The sequence below is a fragment of the Typopeltis vanoorti genome, chromosome 21 (assembly GCF_054136105.1).
Source record: "Typopeltis vanoorti isolate ZY-2024b chromosome 21, IOZ_Tvanoo_1.0, whole genome shotgun sequence".
NCBI lineage: Eukaryota > Metazoa > Arthropoda > Arachnida > Uropygi > Thelyphonidae > Typopeltis > Typopeltis vanoorti.
Genome location: NC_143569.1, coordinates 24727986 through 24743123, shown reverse-complemented (window position 1 = coordinate 24743123; position 15138 = coordinate 24727986). Strand labels below are relative to the sequence as shown.

Below are 15138 nucleotides of genomic sequence, written 5' to 3'. Positions count from 1 at the left end.
CTGGTTGGCTGAGTGGATAGCACACTCAGCCAAACAGTCCTCCAACCAACAGGTTATGGGTTCAAGTCCCACCGTGAGCATGGGTGTTTGTGAAAGTCTGTTCTGATGAGCTTCTATAGTTCCTTGAGCTTATAAAGATTTATTTAAAAAAAAAAAAAATTCAAGGTGACATGATAAGATGACTACTTAACTTTTTGCAGATTCTCTCAAAATAAAAATCTGCATTCTGAAATGTATGTAGACATTTTCCCATTCCACAAGCTTGCCCTCTGTAAATGCATATGTTGTGAGATCTATTCTGCAATGCAGCAATGGGTGACACTGCTTACCTGTTTTTTGGTAGAGATTCTAATTTCTACAGCAAAAACTTGCATGGGATGAACAGCATGGGTTAACTATGGCAATGTCATGTTTGAGCAATTGCTCACATTTTATGATAATGTCTGTTCAGTTAGACATGGAGAATGGATACACAATGGTACTTTTGGACTTAGCAAAGGCTTTTGACAGGAAGATTGTTGCATAAGTTGTAGGATACAACATGGGATTATAAACTATTAGCTTGGATAAGAGGATGGATGACTAACTGACATATCAAAAAGTGGGGTATAGGGGATAAGAGTCTACAAGATTTATAGTGACTAGTGGTGTAGTTGAGAGATTAGTCCGTGGTTAATTATTATTCAATTTTTACATTAATGACTTTGGGAAGAATTTGCCAGGCCACATACAGCTATCAGCTTATCCCCAAAGTAATGTATTTTTAGCATTAAGTTTTGAAAGGATATAAAAGATAATTCATATGGAGAATAAATATATTCGCCATATGAATCAATAATGCTTTTCCAATGTTATGAAAGCTTCATAATTCCATTTCTATATAATTCAGAAGGTTTGGAGGCAAGAAGTCACATAGGCTCAATTTCAATGCCTCAAATGTATTATATTGCTTTTCATTAATGAAATGTTGCCAACTTCAAAATAAGTGGTAATCTGAAGGTGCAAGATTTGGAGAATATGGAAGATGTGGAAGCTTATCCTAATCTTGGTACAGGTGATTTTGTGGCAAGAATATAATATTTAATAATTCAAAGTGTATAATAACCACCATATCACACCAAATGCTTGAAAAAAAAAAACCTTCTGAGGGTGAAGGTCTTGTTTTGGATGAGGTTTAGCCTGTTCCCATGAATGAAATCACCACCTTCGCCACTTAACATTATTGTAAAGTATCCATTTTTCATCACTGGTGACTACACGACTCAAAAATGGAGATTGAACCTCTCGAGAATGATGAGCAGTAGAGATTTTGATGTGCTCTTTGATTGTTGTTTCGTTGGTTTGTGAGGAATCCACTTGCTGAGCTTGCTGAATTTTAGACACCATTCCAAGTTATTGCAAATGGCGATGGATGGTCGATGAGAATGAATTAAGATCTTTTGCTAAATCTTCAACAGCTGCATTGGCATTTCTTCCAATAGCGGCTCTCAGCATATCATTATTGAGAGAGAGAGAGAGAGAGACAGGACGAGGGGAGTCTTTCAAGCTAGTCACCTTGTCGAAATTTCTGGAACCATTGCTGGCACTTATGCCCATTTTTTTTTACAGTGTTAGCAGCATTGTTGCCTTTTTTTAAACTCATAAAGCATGATGTGCCTAATATGCTCTTCAGTGACCTCCATAGTAATAAACGGTTATTTAAGCAATAACTTATGATGCTCTTGCAAGATGGCATTCCTTAGAATTAGGCTGCCTCAGCTTAGCAGTACTTATAAGGCTTTAAAAATTCATGTTCAGACAAGCTAAGCTTTGAACAAGTACAGTATAAAAAATGACATTACTTTTGTGAAAACCTGATATTTGCTGCTGATGTTAAGATATGCAGGTTAATCAGAAATGCAACTGACATGCAGTACTTGCAAAATAATCTGAATAAGCTGGAATTCTAGGCATGTGAAAATGGCTGTCAGTTCAACGTTAGTGAAGTTATGCATTTCGGTGTGATGAAATATCCAAAAGGTATATTATATTGGCAGGATCTTGGAATTTGTGGAACAAGAAGTTGGAATTCAGAGACCATATTAGCAAACAATGATATGTGAGAACAAAGAAGTTATTTTGCCTCTTTACAAGGCCTTGAATATGACTAACTTGGACTATTGTGCATAAATGTGGTCTCCTGGTTTCCAAAATGATGCCGGTGCAGTGGAGAAGGTATGAAGGATAGTGATGATCTCAGGACTGTGGAATGATCATTCTGAGAAAAGACTAGAATTTTTTGACTGCAGACACCAGCAAATAGGAGAAAGAGTGATATGACAGATCTACAAACTTCTGAAAGAATCATACAGGATTTAGATGAGAATTTATTTCATGGAGGGAGGAGAGAGAGTGAGAGGAAAAAGTGAATCCATGGAAGCTGAGAATGAATACAGTCAAAAAAAGGGATAAGCTAAATTTTTCTGTCATAGAGCAGTGAGTGAAGGTGGCGTGAATGAATTAAAGGGAAGGTGTAAGTGATATGGGGTTTCCTTCAATGAGATCTCTGACTCCCTGGAGTTCTTTGGTGGCAGTAGTATTAGTAGTAATAATAATAATAATATTTTTTTAAATTTACACATTTTATTTTGATGAAAAAAATATGGTGGCAGTGGTTTTTTCCTTTCAGTCATTTCTAGACTCTAGATGACTTTGTAGGCATTGTCTACAAGGTGTTCCTGGTGAGATTTTTTACAGGGTAGTTCACCATTGCTCACCCCCCACCCCAAAAAAAAAATTTATCCGGGCTCGGGACCGGCATGTGGCTGGGACGTATTCATGTCTGTAATCTATGTGTGTTCATAGGGCCGGTTTGATTGCCTGCTCTGGGGGCCGAAAAACCTGAGTTTTAGCAAAAAAAAAAAAACCTAACCTCTGTATGAGACCTGCTAACTCTTTTGTCGAAAGAGACCAAAAAAAAAAGTATTATTCAATAAATTAAAAGTAAATCTCTCTTTCTATATATATATTCATAATTCTGCATACTTGAAATATATATATATATAAAAAAAAAAAAAAAAATCAGCTAACGCCTTTTTATTCCTGTATACGGGAAGTAGGCAAGGCCATTTAGCCCTATCTAACTTTTGGAGACTGAGTGGGCAGTTCAATCTCCACTGGTACCAATCAGAGATAGATGGCCCAAGGCTATCACTAATTAAGCAGAACACAGTGAAGAGAGAGACGGCTCAAATGTGCCGCCATCTCGTGGTCCCTAACACAATATATTTAATGTCTGAAAATAATGTGGGTTCTACGGTCGATTTTCTTGAGTTTACGGGACAAAAAACTCGCTTGCCCGTGCCAGAGATCGACTAACTCGGGAACCGGTCGAAAAAAGGCTTAGAAAAATTTCCTCTAATCGCCAACTAGACTCAAAACCAAGTCTTCCTTCGTGCGGCCAAGCGCTGTGGTGTGCAAACGCCACATCCACTGAGCTACACAAGCTCTACTTGAAATATATATATATATATATACACACACACACACACACACACACACACACACACATATATATATGTAAATAAGTTTTTTCTAATACTAATATATATTTATATATATATATATTATTCTGTCTGAAAAATGTGCAGGTACAGATTTAATAACTGTTGTGGATGGATATATTTTCATGAAATTTGTTTATTTTACAGCAAATCTTAATTCAATTTCAAAATTTTATTTAAATTTAGTTGTTTTTGAGTTACAAAATGATTTCTGACAATCAATAAACTATCTCACAAAAAAAACAGATTTAACTCCTGTGGTCATAAATGGATCACTTAACAAGCATATGCTGCCACTAGAATTATAGCTGAAGCAATGAAGACTATGAGGACAGTGCATTATGCCTGTTAATTGCACATATTCTTCTGGTCAGTTTGCCTGTTTGGTGAGATGAAAAACTCAAGCATCTAGAATGGAACTCCCTTCCACCTCTGCATGAGACAGTTCACTGACCTTCAGATGAAAAGCCATAATAAAGGTTCTTTGCATCCTAAATGAGATTTGAACCAAGGAGGCCTTTTCAACTAAACATCATTGTCAATATTCACTGAGCTATAGAGGCCATAAGAATGCTATTGCAAAACATACCTTGTTTTAAGGATTACTTTCATACTTGTTCAATTGGTATGAATGAGCATTACAATTACAGTATAAAAATAATTTCAGTATAATTTCATCCCAAGGTTAATCTTCATCATCATCATCAAATTCCTGACATGTACCTCAAGGGATGTACAGGATATGAGGTACTACATGAAAAACTTACATCACCAACAACTTCCTATCTACAATTTTCCTCCAAATCAATATGTTACCTCTCAAGGCTCCAACATTATCAGATCTTAAAGTTAATCTTTGGGATGAAAAACTGCCACCTCCATATGAGATCAGCTAACTCGCCTTTGGATGAAAAGCCCTGATAAAGGTTCTCTGTGGCCTAGATGGGATTGGAATAGGCCTTTCCAACCAAAAGGAAATGTTGAAACTGACTGAGATAAATTTTTACAAAGATAATTTTTTTTAAGTTTTTAAAAAAAAAAACTTAAAAAACTTAAAAGAGTAAAGAAAAAAAAAAGTAGCCTTTTACAAGTACTGACAAATAGTATGCTACTGCCTGCTGACTACAATCACCACACTGGTCTGGCATGTGATTAAGTAACGAGTATTGAAAAATGAATAAATCTAATTTAATTTACCATAAAGTTCTGACCAAAACTGCTACAAAGCAGTGCTAATTTAGCTAATGGAAAACAGTGTAAGAAAAATTCCTCTGACAAACCATTAATCCTCATGAAGTTTCTATAACACGAATCAATATCATAACAATTGCATTGAGCCTGTGATTATATCAGTACAAGTACACTAAATATTCTTATTGTATAACATAATCCAGTATCAGTATATTAGAAATACACAATAAAAAGTGAACAGGAGTAACCTACCAACTTTATGTGTTTAATACCCTTGCCAATGTCAGCCTTTGCTTGTTCTTCTGTCAATCCTTTCTGATTAGCACACCATAAAGAAAGATTATGCAGTACCTGAGAAAAGGCACCAGAATAAGCAAAGGTAAAAGTGGATAGGGGAGAGAAAACAACTATTTGCACATACATTGTAACAGTCAATGTAAAATACCGGTTCGTTTTAATAAGCAAATTTTTCTTTAGAAGTTATAGAAATATCATAATTTCACTAAAAATAACTTTCTTGTATCACGTTTTTTTCTTGCAGTTAATAGTCCATATAACTGAGAATGGTAAGAATAAGCTACCTACTTTATTGTAAAAGTTGTAAGTGTTTTTGCATCATCTTCATTATCAGGTACTCAAGAGCACAGCATAATCTGTTTAAAACTAATATTATTTTAAAATATTGGTTTTACACATGTAAAAGAAGCAAGAATTTATTAAATATTCCTATATATTTGTTGTTTATTATTTTAACGGTATAATAGAACACAGAAACTAAGTAAATAATTAATTTATTAACTTGATGCTGATATTTCGCTGGTATTATAACCAGCATCTTCAGAGCACAAAAACCACTGTTTGTCACAATACGCTAGACTAAAACAACATGGTGTACTTAAAATTGTAGCAGCAACACAAAGACTAGAGTCCTGATTTTGGCGCCCTCTATTTAAAAAAAAAAAAAAAAAAAAACGCTATCATATATTACTAGAGTCCTAGAAAAGTGCTAGTTTTTTCTTAATATGACTGTCTCCCAGATCTTCGGCAAGTTAATACAGCCATATTTGTTGAGATTTGGAGTGTGTTTTAGGGCTTCTGTCGCCTCTAAGAACAATCTCTCTGATTTATATGGGTTTCTGTGTAGTACTTTTGTGTTTTTCCAGTTGATCCTGTGTGCAGGGGTATCCAGAGCATGGTCTGCTAGGCCCAACTTCCCATAATGATATTTCCGGACGTATCGTTTATGTTCGCTGATGCGGATATTCACAGTTCTTCCTGTAAAATACCGGTTCGTTTTAATAAGCAAATTTTTCTTTAGAAGTTATAGAAATATCATACAGTGGCAATATGCAATAATAAGCAAATTTTTCTTTAGAAGTTATAGAAATATCATACAGTGTGACAAACAGTGGTTTTTGTGCTCTGAAGATGCTGGTTATAATACCAGCGAAATATCAGCATCAAGTTAATAAATTAATTATTTACTTAGTTTCTGTGTTCTATTATACCGTTAAAATAATAAACAACATGTTCGACGAGCACATAAGTCTGTCCACACGTTTAAGGATTATTCCTATATATTTTGCTCAATGTAACATAAGCATCATTCAGGGAGAAAGTAGAACTGACTACAACATCTAAACTATGAAAAAAGAATGAGTGATATAGTATGCGTGTGTGCTTCCACATATCTTGGTTGCAGCCGAGTGAGGAGGAGGAAACACTATTAAAGTTCTAAGGAAACATACAGTGTTATGTAATTAAAAAAATAACTTAAAATATAAAGAGCCAATAGGCTTCACTTCAGCGATGTAACATTATTTAAATGAACATTCATTTAAATAATATTACATTGCCGAAGTGAAGCCTATTGGCTCTTTATATTTTAAGTAATTTATGGGTGCACCTTTTTGACAACTTGTATAGCAAAGGATATAAAAGTTCTCTTCGCTATAATCTCAGTATTACCTAGGTCTACCTACTCACTGATGAGACCTCAATAAAGGTTGAAACCGGTCTGGGTAGTGACCTTCCACCATAATGTATAACATCATACATTTCCTAGGGGATGTGTTTTACATTATGGGGAAATACTAAGAATAGTGATCAGAACTTTCCCCACCTTTGCAACGAGTTGCCCTAGTGTTGAACTATGTGCTTTTGCTTACGCTACAATCTGCCAAAACTTTTACAGTTCGCTATATTCAGCATGAAACTCTTTAATTCCTATCTTTGAGTTTCTTATTTGGCTTTGAAATAATGTAGGATTTAATATCCCTTTCATTTAAATAAAAAAAATAAATTAAAATAAAATATAAACAATTAATGGCAATTACTTTCCAAAATTCAGAGCATACAGGCAGACTGATTAAGATTAGGGTGGCGGAGGTGTAAGGTTTCACACAATTCAACAAACGGATGATCAAATTTAAACCCACTGTAGTGCAACATTTTTGTTGGATTCCAGTGAACTCTATGTCTAGTGTTGATGGCATGAGAGGCCAACAACCTGAACCTTCTGATTACAGAAATCTTATACAAGGACAGAGATAAAAATTTATCCTTAATAAGTGGTAAGAAAGAAAATAACTTCTGGGCTGGTTTAAAGGTAGTATACAGATTATATCTGCGGAGAATCCTTGTTATTTGTTCAGAGGTCTCTTTAAGGTAGAGTATGGTATGTGGATCCTTTAAACATTAGATTGCAGCCTAGCTGAAGGATGATAATTATTATTTTCAATATTACGGTTTCATTACATTTATTAAGTAATAGAGTGAGTCAGAAGAACAAATTATGCATGCTCTGCACACAAGGCTTTTGGTAATACCTGTCTTTTGTGAAGGATGCCATCCTGTAAATGAAAAATTCAACATCATTAGTAGAGTTCTTATTTTTAGAGGGAACTGTGGCATAGTATAATTATTAAAAACAACACGTAAGTCCACAGTAATAACTTTAATTAATAAATAAGGTAGATATTTCGTACTAAAACTAATAGTACATCGTCAGTGTTACAAACAGATAGGAATAGAAATCTATTCTATTATATTATATCGTACTAAAACTAATAGTACATCTTCAGTGTTACAAACAGATAGGAATAGAAATCTATTCTATTCCTATCTGTTTGTAATACCGAAGATGTACTATTAGTTTTAGTACGGAATATCTACCTTATTTATTAATTAAAGTTATTACTGTGGACTTACGTGTTGTTTTTAATAATCATCAGTAGAGTTACTTTATTTCGCCATGTAAAGTATCTAGCATTATTAAATTATTTAAGTATTAAATAATTATTTAATTATTAAATTATTAAACATTAAATTACTATCAATGCTGGATACTTCAAGTGATTTAACATTAAGCCATCTTCTTGTACCTTCTTCAATTCTAACTGCTGACTTACAACTCAAATATAGACTTAATATTGCTTGGCATAATGTTCCACTTACATCATATAACTGTAGCATTTTGAACAGATTTTCTCTGAATCTACAAAACATAAATACAGATTCTCATTATACTCCTATCTATGATTTCTCCACTATTTGTTTTAAAGTGAAAATCTGATCTCGACAACCTCTATTTGGCCTGAATCCAGCTTGTTCTTCTCAAAATTAGTTAAGGCCAAATACAATTTTCACAATTTTTCTTTAGGATATGTATCGAAAATAAAAGTGGCAAGTGAAAAAAGATAAAGATAGATCATAGGTGGCCAACAGCAGGCCCGCAGGCCACATATGGCCCGCAACGTGATTTTGTGCGGCCCACGGCAGGATAAAAACTATATTAAATTATATGTTTCATCAATTTAGCTGTTAGCTTCGACCGCAGATTTTCTGACTGATATACTAGTTATATTCATTATTTCCGATGATGGAAACAATTTATATTCTCAACACGGAGAATCAAAATTGCTTTAAAAAGATTAAGCAATTTATAAAATCTACTGCTTCTCTGTGAGAGCCATGACATTGACTTCAAATTTTCTGTGCCAATTGCTCCAACTTTTGGAGCAATTCAGTAAGCGATTTTCTGACTTCAGTGACATGCAGCCACAACTGGCATTATTTAACAACCAAATGAAATGCGACATTTCAGAGCAGCACGACACTATTCAATTGGAGTTGTGTGACCTTCAAATGACCCCTTTTTCCAGTCAGGGGTGGAGATAGGCACTTACTTTTGGAAACTGGTACCAAGAGAAATATATCCTGCATTGAGTGATTTCAGCTTGAGATTTGCATCTATGTTTGGAAGCACATACATATGTGAATGCACTTTCTCAACTATGAGGGTGGTTAAATCGTCACAAAGAAGCCGACTGACTGATGACCACCTTCAGGATTTGTTACGAATATCATCATCATTGTTGAAAATCGACTTTGATGAACTTATTGTCGCACATGAATGCCCACAGTGTTCTCATTAAGTTGTGTTACATGTAAAAAAAACAGAAATATGTCATTAAATTTAATTTAACAACTTATATTTAAATCAATCAAGTATTTTATATTGTTCTCCCAGTAGTAAAATGATTTAACAAATATAGTAATTCAATACATATAACTATTGCCTTGAAAAAATGCAGTTTATTTTTATTTAAGTTCTGTCTAAAAGTGTGCTGCCTGTGATGCTACCCACTCATCATATATTGGTCCTCATATAGAATGAATTTGGCCATGCCTGAGAAAGACGAAGCTGTTGAATGATAAAACTTAATGTTAAAACAGGCTGAGATAAAACAATGTAAATCATGGATCAAATGAAGGCCCATGTGTTAATTAGAGATAATGCATGGGATATTGTATCGAGCAGAAAGTGACATTAAACCTATGAAAATTGGAGATGTTAATCTCAGCTCTTTACTTTATGTAGATGATGATATTCTTTTAAATAAATCCAGTACAAGTCTGCAATATTCCATAACTAAACTGAATAACTGCTGTCATAAATCCACTATGAAAAGGAGCAATAAAAGACAAAAACAATGAAAATATCAACTACATTCTCAATGGAGAACCTACGTTGTTGTTGTTATATGCCATCCAGTCATTTCTGACTCTTGCTGAGCTTGTGAACAAATGCGCTCCATCCCACTTAGCTTTGTCCTTTCTTTCAGCAATTATAAGTTCAAGTTGGTAAGTTCTTTATGTCGTCCATCCAACTCTTTTGCAGTCTACCTCTAACTCTCATTCCCTTAATCTTTCCCAACATAACTGCGTTTTCCAATGATTCATCTGCTCACATAATATGCCCAAAGTATACCACCTTCTGTTTAGTGATCATCGCTTCCAAGGAGCATTCTGTCTTTATACTTTCTAAAACATTCTTATTGGTCATTCTTGAAGTCCATGAGATTCTTAACACTCCTCTATGCCCATATATTTTCTGGATGCAAAATTGGGAAGGGCGATAATCAATTCAAATGATGTAAATATTTTACAGGATGACTTAAATATGCTGACGGTATGGACTGAGGTAAATGGCTGTCAGTTCAACATGGCTAAGTGTAACGTGATGCACTTCGGGAGGATGACATCACCTGCTGTTTACTATATTAACGGAACTGAACTGAGGGAAGTTGATGAGACAAGAGACTTGGGAGTTATTGTGGACAGAGAACTTAAGTTTAAAGGGCATATTGCAAAGATTGCCAAAACATCACATCAAATTACATGGTTGCTGAGGAACATGCTAACAAGCAGGGATAGGGAAGTTATTGTTCCACTCTATAAGGCATTAATAAGCCGCATTTGGACTATTGTGCACAGATCTGGTCGCCAGGATTTCTTGGTGATGCAGAAGTTGTGGAGAGGATTCAGAGGCGGGTTACAAAGATTGTTGCAGGTCTGTGGGATGTTCCTTATGAGGATAGATTGATGATCTGTGGGCTCCAAAAACTAGCTGATAGATGTAGGAGAGGAGATATGATAGAGGTATTTAAATTGTTAAAGGGATTTTACAGGATTGATACTGATGATATTTTTAAGACCAGTGCAGGATGTGAGAGAACGAGGGGCCATCCCTGGAGATTGTGTAAGAATGTGGTTAACAAGGGTGTTAGGACTAGATTTTTTACTTGGAGGGTTGTGAAAGGGTGGAATGCTTTGCCAAAGGTGGTTGTGAATGCTTCAACTGTAAATGAATTTAAGGAGAGGTATGACATGTATTGTGTAAATAATGGTTAGTGTGTCAATGTCGGATCTCCCTCGATGAGTCTTTTGACTCCATGGGGACACCGTTAAAATAATAATAATAATAATAATAATCCATCTTTCACATCCATATATCTCTACTGGCAATGCCACTGCTTTGACAATTCTAACTTTCATAGCCTAATGCACACCTCTATCTTTCATAATATTTTCATAATCACAGTAAACCTGTTATGGCCGAGTTGGATAAAGGGAATAGATACACTATAATAATGTTGGATTTTGCTAAGGCATATGATAGGATACTACACAAAAGGCTGTTGCGTAAACTGGAGAATACGGGAATGGAATATGAACGCTTGACTTGGATAAGTGGATGGTTGACATCAAAAAGTGGTATATGGTGGGTGTGAATCTGCCAGATTTAAGGTGACCCATGGTTCACAGGAAGATGTAGATGGCATGCATCAACAGATTAGCATAATGAGCGCAGGCCGAGCAATTATTATTATAGGGGAATTCAACTATGGAGATAAATTGGAGGGAAAAAAGGGGGAACATGGCAAGATGGAAGTGGAATTTATACAGTTGCTAAGGGATAATTACCTGAAAACATGTTACGGAGAGAACCAGGGGTTTGAGAGTGCTGGTTTTTTTTGTTACAGCATAACCAACATATATACTCTGCTTCCAACTTGGTAGGAGTGACCATGCTGACTTGTTCTGGGAAGCTGCTAAACAATTAATTTTATACTAATGCTAGACAACTGGTATAAAATTAACCTGCAATACCTTATTTATTCTGCAACCTTCTTTACACTCGGTGTTGAATTATCCCATATTTAGAACCACATGATAACTCTCTCACTTACTGACTTCTTAGAAGTATTTGAAATAAGGGAGAGGAGGTTTTGGAATTGGTTAGCTCAACTTTACCAAAACTTATAGGCATAGTGAGATTTAGTTGACTGTGGATGATACAATCAGAGGGATAGAATGCAAGAGGTATAGTATTTTCAAAGAGGAGGACAGGTGGAATAGAACAGGAGGAGGATTTTGCTAATGATAGTAAAAGATTGTTTAAGGTTTTATGGCACAAGAACATCTATGGTCATGCTGCACCAGTAAAGTTCATAGCAGTATACAAGATAAAAATAACTTGTTAAGCAAACAAAAGCATAAATTGATAAAGATATGAATAAGTTTTTTACACTGTAGGTGTAAATAAGTGCAAAAAGATGTATAAAAGGCAGAAGTACAAAAAGGTCAGTGAAAAACAAGTGTCAAGTTTGTACAGATAAAAACAATTAGGTATAAACATCTATATACAAAAACAATACAGTAGCAATAAAAATAGCATAAACTGTTGATTTTCTATAAAAATTTAAAAACAAAAGAGACCACCTGGTGAGTCGGATAAAATCTGCCTCAGTGTATAGGGCTCAAGAGAGAGAGAGAGAGAGAGAGAGAGAGAGAGCGAGAGAGAGATTATAAATATGGCTAAATAGTGACTGCACTCATTGACAAAATGAGGGCAGTCAATTATAACACGACTGATGGTTAGTTCGATGCAAAAGAACTTGCACACAGGCATGTCATTTATCCCTTAGAAGGAGTGTGTTAGACACTATGTCGAGCTAAGTAAGAACAACTTCCTCTTTAAGGATCCTACAAAGAGTAGACTGTTACATACAAAGTTGATTCGATATAGCTTATTGTTGGTTTTGCTATTACATGATAACTGCATGTAACTGGTGTAGGGTACAAGCAGATGCTAGAAGTTTGAGAAGAAACAAAGTGACTTTGCTGCAGTATTTGCAGCCTTGTTTCCCTTAATCCCAACATGATTTGAGATACAACAGAAGTGCACATCAAAATGTAACTTCCATAACAGAGAAAATATGTTGGATATGAGAGAGCCCTAGATGTTTCTGTAACTCTAAATTTATTGTCTGTAGGGAACTTTGTGAATCTTCATAAATATATTATGCGCCTTTGGTAGCAATGTTATCTTTTGTAATTTGATGCAAGCTCTATTGTGTACAGCTCATCAGTAAAGTTGTTACTTTCTAGTGGGATCTGGGCAGATATTGTGCTATCTGAGAAGACCCAGACAGGAAATCTTGCTAGATTTGAACCATCTGTGTAGACACACATAAAATCAGAGTATTGGATTTTATGAACTTGAAAGAGCTATTGGCACACAAGGAGTGGTGAAATATTTCATGGCATATGTGCTATGTTGTCTACCCCAATATCTAGAGCTTGTAAGAGAACTTTTGTTCACAAACTAAAGATCATATGGCAGTCTGATGTACAGTGATGAACTGTACAAATTTTCCCACCATAGACAAAAAAATAGTTAAGATTTACAGAAACATCCGGGACGCTATCATATCTTATAATCAAGTTTGATCTAATCATCTTATCAATGCCCTGTATAATCGAAGCAAAATACATCTGTCAACACTCCAATAGGTAGAAGATAGGGTGAAAGCACTTATCTCACAAACTGGCATATGTGTGTGGGAAAACAGTTTATTGTCAAATATGAGTCCTAAGAACTTGGCTTTTGTGCAACTGGGATTAAAGCTTGTTCTAGGTTGAGTTCTGGGTCTGGATGACGACCAAGCTTGCAACCAAAACGCACACAAAATGTTTTCTGCTGTGAAAATATGAATCCATTTACAAGTGCCTATTCTAAAAGATGGTCAAAGGCTTGCTGCAGCTGTCTCACAGTTGGACAAAGTTGTTTGGTTATCAAATTAACCTCGATTGCAAGGTTAATTTGATAACCAAATTAACCTTGCAATTTTTTGGCCACTGTTCATTTTTAAGTGTCACACTTAAAAATGAACAGTGAAATTTCCTCCTCTTAGGTATGCAGCTGGGAGGGAGTGGTTACCATCTGGACTTGTTAAGGATACCACAAGATGTACTTTTTTTGTTACATATCCATCTCAATTCTGAGCACTTTCCAATGAAGAACTTTGGAAAATTGAGGTCATTATTTTGAGACAAATTTTGATGTTTTTAATTCTGCATCAGTGTTAAAGTGATGTCCATTATATATGTCACTTAGCAGCAAGTCTAGACTATACAATGGAAGTGGAACAATAGTTCAATCAAACTTGTCTCAAAAAGAAAAAAACTTTCACTCAAAATTTTGACATCACCCAGACAAAACACACAGAACATACTGTTCTTTTTCTTTCATTTTTTTCTACTGCTGTCCTTTGGATTGGTATAATTTCTTCTACATTTCTTAGAGTAAAAATCTGCAAATCTTTAAATCCATTGTTGACCAGTTTCTTCTTAACTTTCTGCTCATTATGGCTAAAGCACTATAGAAATGAATAACCTTTCTTATCCTTCTTGTGTAGGATTATTATAAAAACGTATTGATTCCATGAACATTGTTGTAATTTCTCTTAGTTCTTTTTGTTTGCAGGATATATTGTTTTATTATTATAAGAGACTTCCATGGAATCAGAAACTCATCCAGGGAGTCCAACATATCTCTCTCTCTCTCTCTCTCTCTCACACACACACACACACACACACACACACACACACACACACACACACACACACACACACACACACATTTAGCAGATGTAAAATTTTGACTTAGTATCTATGGCATCTTCAGTTCATTAACAATTGAAACCCAATTAAAATACAAATAAACAGAAGTATTTTAAAAAGTGCCATATAGTGCAAGTAAGAGAGCAAACAGTTAAATTCATAATTAAAAAAAAGTAAAATAAAATAAAATATAAAAATTATATATGCACATATAAATTAAGAACTTACAGAAGACTGATACAATAACATTTTGAAACAATTATCTCAGCTTTGTGGAAAGCCTATATCTAAGCGATGTAGTATGTACAGCAAGCTTTTAGTCAAAAAAAGCTGAATGCATTAAGAGGATATTTTTGAAAAAATGTAGGACAGCACAAGTGAATCATACCTGTTGCAGAATAAAGTTTTTGGCCACCAAAAGTGCACTGTATTTATGTTAGGGCCAGTAAATCTCTACTGATATTACAACTTAATGACACAAAAAATCCTTGGCCATGTTAAATATATAAATTAATTCCCTTAAGGACTCCATATCAAATGTGTTATCCACTGAGTTTTTAAATATAGTTTTACATATTTCTTCAGATGTGAGTTTTGAGTTCTCAAAACTCACATCTGAAGAAATGAGTGAGTTTTCAATTCTACTTATGATGCT

The 15138-nt window shown here is 34.8% G+C and overlaps 1 protein-coding gene across 2 annotated transcripts in view; it reads right to left on the bottom strand.

The window, feature by feature from the left end:
* Gnf1 (germ line transcription factor 1) overlaps positions 1-15138 on the bottom strand; it is a 406700-nt gene that overhangs the window by 123985 nt on the left and 267577 nt on the right. For both annotated transcript variants that reach the window (XM_090411514.1, XM_090411513.1), the window contains one exon: positions 4986-5084. In XM_090411514.1, coding sequence (XP_090267640.1) covers positions 4986-5084 — 99 coding nt within the window. The remainder of the gene's footprint in view (positions 1-4985; positions 5085-15138) is intronic.